This window comes from Zychaea mexicana (assembly GCF_025766255.1).
Source record: "Zychaea mexicana strain RSA 1403 chromosome Unknown BDB00scaffold_36, whole genome shotgun sequence".
Taxonomy (NCBI): domain Eukaryota; kingdom Fungi; phylum Mucoromycota; class Mucoromycetes; order Mucorales; family Lichtheimiaceae; genus Zychaea; species Zychaea mexicana.
The window spans coordinates 166,092-179,144 of NW_026516699.1; the positions used below are offsets into that span (position 1 = coordinate 166,092).

General features: G+C 42.0%; 7 protein-coding genes across 7 annotated transcripts; 6 read left to right on the forward strand and 1 right to left on the reverse strand.

Annotated features, from left to right (window-relative positions):
• Positions 1 to 275: 275 nt before the first annotated feature.
• Positions 276 to 931, forward strand: BDB00DRAFT_763580 (adenine phosphoribosyltransferase; the record flags this gene model as incomplete). Its single annotated transcript, XM_053119407.1, has 2 exons — positions 276 to 608; positions 716 to 931. The coding sequence occupies 2 exons, from the start codon at positions 276 to 278 to the stop codon at positions 929 to 931; spliced, it is 549 nt and encodes a 182-aa protein (XP_052979717.1).
• A 1,587-nt stretch (positions 932 to 2,518) lies between these two features.
• Positions 2,519 to 2,766, reverse strand: BDB00DRAFT_872340 (uncharacterized protein; the record flags this gene model as incomplete). Its single annotated transcript, XM_053126943.1, has 2 exons — positions 2,519 to 2,637; positions 2,706 to 2,766. The coding sequence occupies 2 exons, from the start codon at positions 2,764 to 2,766 to the stop codon at positions 2,519 to 2,521; spliced, it is 180 nt and encodes a 59-aa protein (XP_052979718.1).
• Positions 2,767 to 3,683: 917 nt separating this feature from the next.
• Positions 3,684 to 4,282, forward strand: BDB00DRAFT_823142 (Tim10/DDP family zinc finger-domain-containing protein). The gene is made up of 3 exons (XM_053123514.1): positions 3,684 to 3,797; positions 3,869 to 3,937; positions 4,021 to 4,282. Exons 1-3 carry the CDS (start codon positions 3,738 to 3,740, stop codon positions 4,156 to 4,158), a joined length of 267 nt encoding a protein of 88 aa, XP_052979719.1. The 5' UTR covers positions 3,684 to 3,737; the 3' UTR covers positions 4,159 to 4,282.
• A 205-nt stretch (positions 4,283 to 4,487) lies between these two features.
• BDB00DRAFT_938983 (uncharacterized protein) lies at positions 4,488 to 7,184 on the forward strand. The gene is made up of 7 exons (XM_053129305.1): positions 4,488 to 4,894; positions 5,025 to 5,109; positions 5,207 to 6,015; positions 6,099 to 6,195; positions 6,284 to 6,418; positions 6,481 to 6,565; positions 6,642 to 7,184. The coding sequence occupies exons 1-7, from the start codon at positions 4,579 to 4,581 to the stop codon at positions 6,834 to 6,836; spliced, it is 1,722 nt and encodes a 573-aa protein (XP_052979720.1). The 5' UTR covers positions 4,488 to 4,578; the 3' UTR covers positions 6,837 to 7,184.
• A 55-nt stretch (positions 7,185 to 7,239) lies between these two features.
• On the forward strand, positions 7,240 to 9,713 carry BDB00DRAFT_372315 (Gtr1/RagA G protein conserved region-domain-containing protein). The gene is made up of 10 exons (XM_053117120.1): positions 7,240 to 7,309; positions 7,389 to 7,423; positions 7,545 to 7,607; positions 7,738 to 7,839; positions 7,954 to 8,077; positions 8,148 to 8,274; positions 8,357 to 8,544; positions 8,620 to 8,762; positions 8,849 to 9,172; positions 9,246 to 9,713. The coding sequence occupies exons 1-10, from the start codon at positions 7,304 to 7,306 to the stop codon at positions 9,439 to 9,441; spliced, it is 1,308 nt and encodes a 435-aa protein (XP_052979721.1). The 5' UTR covers positions 7,240 to 7,303; the 3' UTR covers positions 9,442 to 9,713.
• On the forward strand, positions 9,312 to 10,683 carry BDB00DRAFT_823149 (magnesium-dependent phosphatase-1). Its single transcript, XM_053123515.1, has 5 exons — positions 9,312 to 9,670; positions 9,768 to 9,784; positions 9,856 to 9,901; positions 9,994 to 10,104; positions 10,208 to 10,683. Exons 1-5 carry the CDS (start codon positions 9,582 to 9,584, stop codon positions 10,530 to 10,532), a joined length of 588 nt encoding a protein of 195 aa, XP_052979722.1. The 5' UTR covers positions 9,312 to 9,581; the 3' UTR covers positions 10,533 to 10,683.
• A 105-nt stretch (positions 10,684 to 10,788) lies between these two features.
• BDB00DRAFT_872344 (eukaryotic translation initiation factor 2 alpha subunit-domain-containing protein) lies at positions 10,789 to 12,157 on the forward strand (the record flags this gene model as incomplete). The annotated part of the gene is made up of 5 exons (XM_053126944.1): positions 10,789 to 10,899; positions 11,058 to 11,190; positions 11,264 to 11,471; positions 11,586 to 11,695; positions 11,781 to 12,157. The coding sequence occupies 5 exons, from the start codon at positions 10,789 to 10,791 to the stop codon at positions 12,155 to 12,157; spliced, it is 939 nt and encodes a 312-aa protein (XP_052979723.1).
• Positions 12,158 to 13,053: the final 896 nt, after the last annotated feature.

Below are 13,053 nucleotides of genomic sequence, written 5' to 3' on the forward strand. Positions count from 1 at the left end.
CAACACTACTGTTTAATGAAGCCAGAAATCACCAATAATTTAAAAAAGAACTCGTCGTTGTTAGATGGCGGTATTTTCGAGCGGGTAGGGATGTTGCGAAACGATATATGCTGCTGGTCATATGATATGACCCGTGTGGACATATGCACTAACAACAAATAACTATAGATGCTCTTCCTTTTTTTTCTTTGATTTCTTTCTCTCGTTAAAAAACATACACATACACTGACACTTTGCAAAACAAAATGACTGTCTCTTCTTTGTTGCCATCATCCATGCTTGGCTCCGCTAGGCATGAGCAAGACCCTTCTCTATTACCTGTCTATGATCTACTTGGTGAATTTCCGGAGTTCCCACAACCAGGTGTCAGATTTGTCGATATTTTCCCCATCTTTCGCAGCGTTGACGCAACGACCACAGTAATTGATCGTTTCGCCGAATACTTGAAAGACAAATCGGTGGATGTCATTGTAGGTTTGGAAGCGCGTGGATTCTTGTTTGCGCCACTGGTTGCAGTTCGCCTTGGGATTTCATTCGTGCCTATACGTAAAGAGGGCAAGTTACCTGGCGCGTGTTATAAAGCCATCTATGAGAAGGAATATGGACCGGTATATTACGTGCATAGTTGTTCATAGTAGTACATCTGCACCTTATCATTGTATACATGCTAATCAAAGTGTATGTATCGATATTTTGTGCTTGGACCAAATGTTAGGATACGTTTGAGTTGCAAAAAGACTCAATCCAGGTCGGTGCGCGGGTTGCTATCATGGACGACGTGTTTTCAACAGGAGGAACTGCTGCAGCGGCCGAGCGATTGATTAGGATGGCTGGTGCAACTGTCGTGGCCGACGTTTTCATCATTCAAGGGAAGAACTCAAATGATGCTGGTGTATTACAAGCACCCACATACTCTTTGTTTAGTGTATAACAGATCGCAGAGATGATAGTTAAACGGTCGAAGTGGTGTAGATATTACCATGTTGACCCTCCCCTGCTTTATTGATACATATGTCGTAATTAACACGTCTTTTTCACATGAATGCTCCAGCAATGTAAAGCTTGCTTGCCGGCACTATGAACTTTAATTGGCCGCTTTTGGTACGATATAATTTAAATGGTCACTGACAAAGAAATGAAATACCAAGTCAAAGAGTACTATTTAGTTATTCGTAGAATGATTATCACTAAGAGCAGTTTACTACATGTTTGAAATGAAGTACAAGCCATCACAAACATTGTGAAACATCATTGCAACGTAAACGTTAGTTTCGATAAGGGCCAAAAAATATGTATTGGAAACATAGGCTCAGAGCTCGGTACAGACAGCCAATAGTCACTTCCTATGAAAATAAGTACAAGCTGTGCTCAAGGTTCATTTGTAGGTAGAATGGTCAAATACTCTAAATGGGTTCTCTCCCACGACGAGAAGCGGACTTGATACAAAAGTGATTTCCCAGCAGCAAGCAAGAGCTCGTGCTTAGCAATCTTGACAAAGAGCAATTTCTTTAAACGATAGAATGGTCTGTGCATTGTGTCAAATGGCCGCCCAAAATGTGAAATCGAGAGAGACGGTTACATGCCACGATAAGAAAGTAATGATCGACCTGTAGGTCAACTGCCTTAGAGTAAAATTGCTACACACTTTATCAAGTAGAGATAAACAAAATAATGTCTAACGACGAGAAGCAAGTGGCTCTCGATGAAAAAGGACCGAACGGTTTATATGCGTTGATCACATCGTAAGGTCAACATTACAATCCCAGGCGCGAGAAGATGAAATAGCATCATAGAGCTAGCACCACACCCCACTGCATTCATCTATCCCGTGATTTCGTTGAAATCTAAAAGTAGTCATGGCATTTTGCACGCAGCTGTTTACTACAAAACACATAAGATAAATTTGTGAGCTTTTTATTAATTTATTATCGTTTCCTTGTTGTTTAAGTTGATTCGGAAAGCCATCCAACTGAGGCGATTAGTGACATCCTTGTGTAAGAGCCAAGCTGATCTTCTTTATAAACTTTCCAATTTTCTGGAGTGACAGAGGTACCGAGGTACAATTTATCAAAATCTGAGAGGTGGTTTAATTGGCTCTTTCAAGAATAAAGGATCTGTTTATGTGTGTGTTGTTGGAAATCAGAAGCTCAGGAAAAAACAGCTAACATTGAAATTGCCTCTAATTTAAGAGATATGGAAGAGGCTAAGAATGATTTAAAACTACTTTGCTGAGCATAAACAAATTCTTATTATACTGCACATTAGAGCTAATAAAGCCATTCAAATAACCACAAAAGTGTGCTACCGACGTTTACTGAAGATTCGTAATAAGCGGTCGTATTAAGTTTTACAGCAGCTCCAGCGTACCCGTAAACACTTGCAGAATCTTGCTAATACACTCTTCCATGTCGAGAAACGCCCTATATCCTGTAGATAAGCAAGATTAAGGTATAGGGAACAAGACCGCCGTTGACTATAGCGACGACGATCTTGTCGTCTAGCTTTAATCTTTAAGTTTTCAGAAAACCGATGCTATCGCCATGAAATTTTCATCTAAGCGGTCATGGTCCAATGATGGTCCAACAAGATTATCGCCAAACCGCTCGGCATTGCCAGATTTGCTCAAACAAAGCATGCCTAGTATTCGAACCTACAGATCTCTGGACCACAGCGACTTTCGATTTATTCTTATTGATTGCTGCTACCCGCTTTGCTGCTGCCGTCGTCGTAGACCATGAGCGATCCGTCGCCGTTCAGTAGAATCATTCGTCACGTTTTCGCCAAAGGCTTATCACTATCAACGCCGTACTCGGCATGTACAGAAAGTCGTGAAAGTGTTTGGGCTGCTCGAATCCGCTCTGTCTCCCAGAGATGATATTTCTGTATTTTACATTACAGACACGGGTACATATTTGCAAATCAAAGCGAGCAGCAGCAGTATCCAAAACTTTCGTTGCGGCTTTCAAAGTTACCGATGGGCTTTGTTAGTTATTATAAGCATAGCACTTTGTGTCGCCCTGGATGTCGGGCGAAGCATGACTACTATTCTGCTGAGGGTTGACAAGAAAAATAGAGGTTTACTACATGGTGCTGTAATTCAAGTAAAGATGGTGTTGCAGTTTCTTTGGTTTTAACAAGCAAATGATGGATTATCGGGATACTGATGCAGTTGAAGTCAGCTTTCTCATCGTATAAAAAAGCATATCATACTGTAGTGCTCAGTTAGCTGGGCTAAAGACAAAGTTTTTGCGCAGCACCAACATTCCTACAATGACTTGTTACCTTTCGTAGATAAATATCAATAGGATGAGAGCAATATGTCCCAAATTACTGAAGCACAATTCTTTCATCTGTTGTATAATATACATCTGCGCCGTATCAAACATATCTAGACATCTGTGCAGCTGTATGCTTCATGCTCAATATATATCAATAAAATATAGTATGTATGACAACTGTGGAAATACAACCTCACGATTGGTAGTGTTAGAGCCACTATATTAGACAACAATACAAAAATGGCGGGAAGAGTACTACAATATGTCATGTGCACACATATCACAAATGGTGTCATTGTGGGAAAAGAAAGGGCGTACTTGAAGGTGATACAAAGCCAAAAGATCGAACGGAATCGACCCGATAGTGTGTCACAAATCCCCGGGGGGGGGGCAACCAGCACCCCCCGCACCCAGCTTACAAAACTTTTTATTTTACAACGGAACAAAAACGATCAAGACATGTCGGCACAAGATCCTCAAATGCAATTTTCTGAAGCTGAGCAACGTGAGCTCGCTCAGGTAATTCAGGAGAACGATTTATAAAGTTGAAATCGAAAAATTGACTTTTTCTGCATTAACAACCGTAATAGTTCCTTGAAGCCGAGAATGCAAAGGCGCGTATTCAACAAACTGTCCACGCCATGACTGATTCCTGCTGGGTAAATAATTGATAAAGTTGTGGTTTATGTTTTTGCCAGAAAAAAAAGAGAGTTACTCATTAGATTTGTTACGCATGTATTAGGACAAGTGCATTTTCAAGATCAACAACAAAACGGATCGCAACGATGAAAGTTGCTTGTCCAACTGTGTCGAGCGTTTCCTTGACAGCAGTTTGTTTGTCGTCAAGCGTCTGGAAGACATGCGAAGCTCTGCTGTTTAAGAGAAAGAGGAGCAGTGAACTTTGTCTTGTATATGTGAATCATAGAAGTCAAAAGAAAGAAGAATATAATGAATATATGCATATATTGTATTATATCAAGCCGCTCTTCGTCATTTAATATTAGGAGGAGGAAGGGAGGGATATAGCAAAAAAAGTCCCCCCTTTAGCTATGTTTATGTGTGCTGCCTGGAGCAAACAGCTGCGATCCCGATTGGCTTACTTTCTGAGTGAGTGTTGCTGGATACGGCGGTCATGAGATAATTCTGTAGCTATGGGTTGAGTAGTATTTAGGGCGAGTGCTCGCACACGCATATGCATATATATGGCGAGACAAAGCTTGCAACCCTTGTTTTCCTTGTTTGCCCTTTTTCTTTCTTTCTTTGTGTTGTCGTTGGAACGTAATTCGTATTGACGGCAATCATGTTGCAGCAATCTACCTTGTCCGTTTCTGCTAATCAGCCAACCACCCAAGCTAGTACTACTGTTGGCCCTGCTAATAGAAACAGCGAGTCAGACCTGTTGCAACAACGTGCCACCAATACGAACCGCTCAAGCACTACTACTACTACTACTACTACTACTAATACTACTGCTAGTGGCAGTCAACAGCAACAGCAACGTCGCTCGAACAACAGAACTCCCACCGCTGATAATGTGGTTCGAGCCATGAGCCCTGAAGGTCGACGCTATCTCAAGCCTGTCAATGGTATCCAGACCAAAGGGTTCGCGCGATCAGGTATATTTTGTGTGTGTGTGTGTGTGTGTGTGTGTGTTTCTTTCTTGCGTCCTTGCCCCCTTTGCTTCATTGAATACACAAAATAACGCGTTCATTTATCTCGCTTACTCCTTACGAATTTGCAACAAAGCCCAACGACGATCGTCCGTGTTGACACTGGGCTCTATTGAGCGACTGCAGCACTTTTATGCCAAACGTGATCTCAAAATAAACAAGTAAGCATATATAGAAGCACATTCCTTCCATATATCATGCCTGTAAGCATCATCAACATCCTAAGAAGCATATTACTAAATATGTGGTATGTGTTAGGGTGGGCATTTTGGGATTTAATAACAAGCAGGGTGGTGCAGGAACTCGCGGCAATAACAACAACAGCAACAATGACACCTTGAAAGAAGACAAAGAAGAACATGACGATGCTGATGACGATGATGACGAGGACATGATTCTCCCAGAAGAGCGCCAACCACCACCACCTAGCTGGATGCAACTGGATGTCGAAACGGACCTTGATGTGCTATTGAGCCAATGCTTCCAAGATGCTCAGGTGATGCTTCACAACTGGTGTATGATTTCTTCGGAGCATTCCGACTCGGACACTTGTTCCGACAACGAAGGGGCAGGGTTCCACATTGCATCGCTCTTGCAGTCTGTGACACGCGCACTCGACTCAGTCCGCACCTACACGTTCCACAGGAATGACTTGACTGAACATGCCATGAAAAGGTTACGCCATGCTGGTATTCAGCTGCTCGGCACGGTCAAGGACCTCGAACTTCGTCATCAAAGCGGTCAAGTCGGTGATGATGAAGGCTTTATCCCTTATAATCAGCTGCAACAAGAACGGGTCGCCATCCTTCGATATCTGGCCTTGGTGGAGGAGTTTGCGTTCAATCCACCCCATCACCATCATGCTATCGGTTGCACAGAAGAACCGGTGCAAGTGTTTGAACATCCTCAAATTAACGCCTTGTTGGCACCTTATCGCAGCAACAATGATGATATCACCAGCAACAGCAGTAGCAGCAACAAGATGACTCGTGACAGCAAGAGACGATCCTCGTCAACGACAGAGATGAACTGGTTGGACCCTGCATGTTTCGTCAATGATGAGATGGGTAACTAATTCTATCATCACTATGGATATAATGGTTGTTAGGAGGGCGTGTTGTCTAATATGGTTCGTTGTTGTGGTACGTAGGACGCTACCATGCACTATTAAGTGAATATATTCCCGACGAAAGCGCTCTGCTTCCAGACCCACATATGGATGAGGACGACTTTTTGGCTCACTTGGCGTAAGGATCTCTAATTTTTCTCACGCGAGCGATCGATGAATACGTACCAAACAGCAAAGAGTAACCTTTCTTTATATGCCTTCATTAGTGACGGAAAAGTCCTGTGCAATGTCTACAACAATATCGTGAATCGATCGCGTCGGCCTTTTGGTTTGATCAACAAGATCCACGATGATACCAAACGCACCTTCCGGGCAACCGAGAACCTCCGCTTCTTTGCAGCGTAAGTTGTTTATCGTCTGGTCTTCTTCCCGGACAACCTCTAAATATACACGTCTATTATAGTGCTTGCAAGCTTCGTTTTGACCTTCATATCCATCCCTTTGATTCTGTCGAGGTGGCACGCAAGACTGAACGGGGCTTTTACATGGTTAGTACTAGTAGCATAATAACTCTGCCCATGTTAGCTAATAACTGAAACTATCACATGCTCTATCTCGCTTTAGCTTAACCTGGCTGTCACTGCCTTTTGCAGCTGCGTGATTGCTGAGCTGCGTGAGAGTGCCGGCTCGGCAGCCTCCAAGAAGCGTGCTACCTTTTTGTCGCCGCCCACGAGTCCATCCGTTGTCGAACATGTTGAAAATGCTTTCTTCTCCAACAAGAACACCAACAACAGCGGCAATAAATACCGTTTCCATTAACACATTCGTTTTCATATGTTTCCACTCATCATCTAGTATATAACATATCTCCCGCTTGAATATATATATATATATATTATGCTTTCCCTTTCTTATTATCACCACTGGCACCTCCATCCCCACTCATTCTACATAAACCCTTATACACTTTCATACACACAAAAAAATCAGGAAAACTTCTAAAAACCCGCATCATTTTCTATGAATATCATCTTTCTCTTATCATTATCCCCCCTCCCCTTCTTCGTTGATATATCATCATCGTAAAGACTAGTTTGATCTCTTCCTTCATTATCAATATATATATGGATAAAAATAAAAATCTACAATGTAAAAAATGAAAAGAAAGCTCGCTGCCTGAATAGAATATGCACTCAAGACGGAGTTCACATTGGGCGAGAGAGCTCTCCACTTATTGCATTGCTGGCAACGGGTTTTCCGCTTCACAACTCGAAGAAAAATATACAATGAACGTAAGTACTGTTATTTTAGCCAACCATTTCCTTGCTCTTTACTATTACTCAACTAATTGCTGCTTGACACATGCTCTAGTACGACTATCCACATGTCAATGATTCCGAGATAACGTAAATGAACGATGTTTCTTTTGTAAATGGTCTAGGACAAGTTGGTATTCTCACACAAACACATACACACAGAACAACACTAACGTATTGTTTATGAATCGTTTGTGTTGTCTCTCTTTAGCGACACCCTGGAGGACACTTCCGGATCCGATAAACCGCGCATTTTACTCATGGGTTTGCAAAGGTTCGAATCTATTTGATAGGGTTCCTTTTTTTTTATCTGCACCATAGTTAAAACCGAAGACGCTCATTCTCTCCACACACACACACACATATATATATATATATATATACTATACGTATTATTTTTATAGGAGCGGCAAGTCGAGTATTCAACGAGTCGTGTTTGGAAAAATGCCACCCAACGATACCCTTTATCTTGAAAGCACAACCAAAATCCAGAAAGAAGATATCACGTAAATGGAGAAAGAGTTAAAATTTACCTGATCTATTTATGCGAAGCTCTCTTGGCAAGAGGAGGAGGAAAATGGAACTGACGACAAATTGCTACTATGTTCTACTTGCTGTAGTCGATCATTTATCGATTTTCAGATATGGGACTTTCCCGGCCAAGTCAATTTTTTCGACATGGCCTATGATTCGCAAGAGATATTTGGAGCAGTGGGAGCGCTGATATTCGTGATTGATGCACAGGTATGGAAGAATTGACAAAGACATCGTTGGCTAGAGATAAGTAGAAACGTAGCTGAATGGACTCCCGTAGGATGATTATAGCGAGGCTTTGCATCGGTTATTTTTCACTGTAACCAGTGCTTATCGTGTCAACCAAAACATCAGCTTCGAAGTGCTGATCCATAAAGTGGATGGATTATCGGACGATTACAAAATTGGTAAAGGAAAAGTCCATAGGATGAGGCTACTGTTAAGCTTATGGTCTCGGCAGCAGAGATGTACTAACTTTTAAGAGAATAGATACACAACGCGATGTTCAACAGCGGATGAGTGATATGCTAGCAGATGCACAACTGGAGCATATACATCTATCGTACTACCTTACCAGCATTTATGACCATTCAATCTACGAAGCCTTTAGTAAAATCATCCAAAAGTTGATCCGAGAGCTACCCACTTTGGAAAATCTACTCAATGTGTTATGTCAGGTATTGGAAGGATTATCACTGGACCAGGAGAAAGAACGATAAAAATGCTGACCCTGGAACTTATTAAACGGTTAGAACTCGGGTATTGATAAGGCATATCTTTTTGACACATTAACAAAGATCTACATTGCTACGGACAGTTCTCCGGTGGATATGCAATCCTATGAACTGTGCAGTGATATGATTGACGTCATTATCGACATTGAATGTATATATGGGTAAGCTTATCCTTACACTTGTTGTCCACTTGTTGTATGTTGTCAAATCAAGCTGTAGATATTAAGTTTGTTTTTCTTTCATGCAGAGCACAAGTGCCTAGTCCAAACGGTCGATCATCAATCAGTGACGAAGAGGACGAATACGGCGAAAGTCATCATGTCAACGGCAACGGTAACGGCACAAGACTCCTACGAGATCCATACAATGGATCTGGCAACAACAACATCGTCAATGACGACGATGAAGGTGATGGAGGAGGAGGAGGAGGTGACGGCGATGACGGCGATGACGAGAGTCAGGAGCAATCGTTGAGAAGGGCAGATGGAGTTGGACTGCAAAATGAAGCAGAGGCATCAAGTCTGATCAAATTGGATAATGGTGATGTACTGTATATGCGAGAAGTTAACAGGTAAGACATCCATCTTTGACGATTTCACAATTCTCTACTTTAAATTCACTTATACTGATAATTGCTGATTTAGATTACTGGTCCTTATCTGTCTACTGCGGCATGATAATTTTGAGAAGCACGGATTGATCGACTACAACTTTCAATGCTTCAAGGAAGCAGTAACGGAAGTATTTGAGTTTTCGCAGAAACGAAATAGCCAACAACAAGAGCAGCAGCAGCAGCAACAAATGACTCATTTGGCGCAGCAACAAAGTAACAGTGAATGAACCGTAAAATTACACCAAGTATATCTTCTACCATTGTCAAAAAAAAATTATAAATAAAAGAGACGCTCTTCTCCTCTTTCTCTCTCTCTCTTCCTTTCTCTTCACCCACCTCCCCAAATTTCTGCTTACAAGTCAACAAGATGACTATCACAAAACTCGAAAACCAGTTGCCTGAACGGCTACCAAAAATGGTCGTCTTTGATCTGGACTACACTATTTGGGAGACCTGGTAAGGAAGGGGACGGCGAATCCTTATTTTGAAATTTATCTGTTGCTGCGTATTTCTGTTACCAAAGGAATGCTAACTCATGACAAACATATTGCAGGATCGATTGCACAAGTGGTAAAAACAATCTACAATACTGGTGGTACTTGTTCAAGGACAAAATGGGACATTACTAACAACAAATACAGGCCCCCCTTTTGCTTACAGTGCTGAAGAGAACGTTATCTACGGCAGGTTTGTCTTGTTTTTGTACGATCCTTTGATTCCTCTCCCCCCAAAACTCTTATTAATGATAAGCTGAAAAAAAAAACTGCGGAATTTTTTAGAGGACGAGAAAATGTCAAGCTCTTCAAAGATATCACAGCAATATTTGCGCTAATCAAGTCATTCCCGGATACCAAGATTGGCATTGCATCGCGAACTCACACGCCCGATTGGTAAAGTTAGCTCTTCTACGTTGCTGTTATCGTTTTCCAGGTGACAGTAGTCATGTTTCTCCCGCAAATTAAAAAAGTTTCTGGAATTTTTGGTTTCATTCAGGGCAAGAGCTGCGCTCAAAATGCTGCGGGTTCCCGAACTTGGCGGTGCTCCTACGCTACAAAGCCAGATTGACATTATTGAAGCCTATCCATCGTCCAAGATCAAGCACTTCCAAGCCTTGGAGAAGAAATCTGGAATTAGCTGCGAAGAGATGATCTTTTTTGACGACGAGTGGCGCAACAAGGAGGTGACCACATTAGGTGTCCAGTTCAACCATGTGGATACACGCAAGGGCGTCACCATGCAACAATTTATGGCGTCCCTGAGAAAGTTTGACAAAGAGTCTCGCTATGTGCAAACCAAACTTGACTTTAGCAAGCATTAGAAACGATGTCCATATCGTAATAGCTCCCCTCTCTTCCCCTCCCAACTTCATATATTTTCTGTTTCTCCTTCCCATGTAGATCTTTTTTTTTTCATATGCATAGTATATATACCTTACCTAATAAAATGGTTCCGTTGAGTCAAGAAATTGGGCGTGACTGGTTTGTTCGCAGTCGCCGCTTTTTTTGCCACTCACATATTTTTTTGGGAAAAAATGAGATAGCTTCGTCCCTCCTTAAAGCATATATACTACAAAAATGAGTGAAAAGTTCCACTGCCGTATGTACGAAAATGAGCTTCCCAAGGTGGATGACGTTGTCATGGTAAACGTTCGACAGATTGCCGACATGGGTGCCTACGTCAAACTGGTAACGTCTATCAAAGAATTTTATTTCAATATTCATTCGATTCGTAATATAATCATAAAAAAGAAAAGACCTGACATTGAGAACGCGCACTAACCACACTTGCAAATATACACAAACTTTTCGTGGGACCACCGACGACTTTATACATATTTATATAGCTCGAATATGGAGATAGAGAGGGCATGATTTTGCTTTCCGAATTGTCTAGACGACGTATTCGTTCGGTTCAGAAACTGATTCGCGTTGGACGAAATGAAGTCGTCGTTGTTCTTAGAGTGGATGAAGAAAAGGGTAAAAGAGGAATTCTACTTTTGAAGACTTGTGAACTGAACGTTTTATTTAACTAAAAGCGGAATGAAACTAGGTTATATTGATTTGTCGAAGCGTCGTGTCACGCCCGAAGATATCGCTAAATGTGAAGAACGTTTCAACAAGTCCAAGGCAGTTCACTCGATCCTTCGTCACGTTGCAGAAAAGCACGATATTGCACTCAAGGAACTCTACGAAAGCATCGGCTGGCCATTATATAAGAAGTTTGGTCACGCATATGATGCCTTTAAACTTGCCATTACGTAAGTAAATTAACCACAGCATTTAACCAAGGGGGGTAGTGGTGGTTGAGATCGTTAGTGGGGTGATAATGAGTTAGAAAAACATACTAATATATGTTTTAATCAATCGAAAAGCGACTCGACACCGGTATTCGAAGGCATGGATATCAGCCCAGAAATTATGAACGAATTGGTGTCAAACATCAAGCGTAGAATGACTCCTCAACCCGTCAAGATCCGAGCACGTAAGTTGTTAGGGGATATATGCCCATGCACACAGGGTGGATAAGTGAAAGAAGGGAGATAATAATAGAGTGCCTTTATGTATAGAACTCGATTTGAGATGCACTGGTATCGACGGTGTCAATGCAATCAAGAGCGCCTTAACGGCAGGTGAAGCAGTGTCGACCGAAAGTGTTCCTATCAAGGTGACATACCTCGCAGCACCCTTCTACGTTGTTACTGCAGACGCTTTGGACAAAACGACCGGTTTCGAAGTGATGGAATTGGCCATCAATGCCATCAAGGACACCTTAGAGTCGCACAAATGGTCCCGGTTCAAGGTCGAAAAGGAGGCCAAGTTGGTATCGGAGACGGATGATCGTGATTTCGCTGCTCTGATGGCACAGGCTGAGAAAGAGAACGAGTTGGTCAGTGGTGACGAGGACGAAGGCGACGGTGTGGCTGCTAGCGATGACGACATGTAAAAGTACTCTTTGTTTTATATTACACACTATTAAAAAAAACCAAAAAGAAAAGAACTGGGAACATGCAATGGTTTTTCTTTTTCCTTTCATACAACAAACGTACACATCAATCTCTCTGTGTGCATTATCGGACAATGGGGTTTCTTGTAGTAGTGGACTAGTTGGTGTGAATAGCGGGTGTTGCTGTTGTTTTTGTCCGTTTTGGCAAAGAGCGAACAAAAGAGGTATGCATCTTATGACTTGACTGCTGCATAACAAAGCGGTTTTATACGACGCCCAAGTAGACTGAAACAGGGACAACTCAAGTGAATCTGACACAAGATCCAAGCCCTTGATACGATGAGACCGATATAGGCCTTGACAATAGAGACTGGCGCTCATGAAGACAAGGAATCATCCTCGATTGGTATCTCTGCTCTGGCTTAGTAGGTAGTAGCGGCGGGCTTACTGGTAAAGCAGGAAGAAGGCTGTTTAGCCTTATGCCGCATATGCATCTGTCTCAGCTAGACTAGGCTGTTCCTGCTGCGATATTCAAGCCTTGGTTCTGCAATCAAGTTGGCAATCATCTTGAGAAAGGCAAAGCAGAAGATACGTAAAGTGCAATCGACACAATGGCAATTGCCCCATCTAAGCATTTAACGTTGCACAAAATGTTTCGGCTTCTCGTTGTGTCTCCAGCCACAGTGGGTGCCAATATATTAGCCATATAAAATAATGCCTAGAACTGTTGGTGACCCTGCGTTTTAACCTTTCTTTTACTTGTTAGTGTGTTGTTATTTGTGAGAGTGGAAAAGTACTCCTGGAAAACAACCTATTTTAACTTCTTTCATTCCTTTCTTTCTTCTTCTTCTCTCCCACTTTTTTATTTCTTTTAAAAGAATTCAATGGTATTCGTC

Excerpts from the sequence above, each read along its gene's own strand:
- BDB00DRAFT_823142 (XM_053123514.1), top strand. The coding sequence starts at position 3,738 with ATGTCGGCACAAGATCCTCAAATGCAATTTTCTGAAGCTGAGCAACGT. Across the intron at positions 3,798-3,868 it reads AGCAACGTGAGCTCGCTCAG|TTCCTTGAAGCCGAGAATGC; the intron begins GTAATTCAGGAG and ends CAACCGTAATAG. Across the intron at positions 3,938-4,020 it reads CCATGACTGATTCCTGCTGG|GACAAGTGCATTTTCAAGAT; the intron begins GTAAATAATTGA and ends CGCATGTATTAG.
- BDB00DRAFT_938983 (XM_053129305.1), top strand. The coding sequence starts at position 4,579 with ATGTTGCAGCAATCTACCTTGTCCGTTTCTGCTAATCAGCCAACCACC. Across the intron at positions 6,196-6,283 it reads GACTTTTTGGCTCACTTGGC|TGACGGAAAAGTCCTGTGCA; the intron begins GTAAGGATCTCT and ends TGCCTTCATTAG. Across the intron at positions 6,419-6,480 it reads AACCTCCGCTTCTTTGCAGC|TGCTTGCAAGCTTCGTTTTG; the intron begins GTAAGTTGTTTA and ends CGTCTATTATAG.
- BDB00DRAFT_372315 (XM_053117120.1), top strand. Across the intron at positions 8,545-8,619 it reads TACTCAATGTGTTATGTCAG|AACTCGGGTATTGATAAGGC; the intron begins GTATTGGAAGGA and ends TTAAACGGTTAG. Across the intron at positions 9,173-9,245 it reads TATATGCGAGAAGTTAACAG|ATTACTGGTCCTTATCTGTC; the intron begins GTAAGACATCCA and ends TTGCTGATTTAG.
- BDB00DRAFT_823149 (XM_053123515.1), top strand. The coding sequence starts at position 9,582 with ATGACTATCACAAAACTCGAAAACCAGTTGCCTGAACGGCTACCAAAA. Across the intron at positions 9,902-9,993 it reads GAGAACGTTATCTACGGCAG|AGGACGAGAAAATGTCAAGC; the intron begins GTTTGTCTTGTT and ends GGAATTTTTTAG. Across the intron at positions 10,105-10,207 it reads CGAACTCACACGCCCGATTG|GGCAAGAGCTGCGCTCAAAA; the intron begins GTAAAGTTAGCT and ends GGTTTCATTCAG.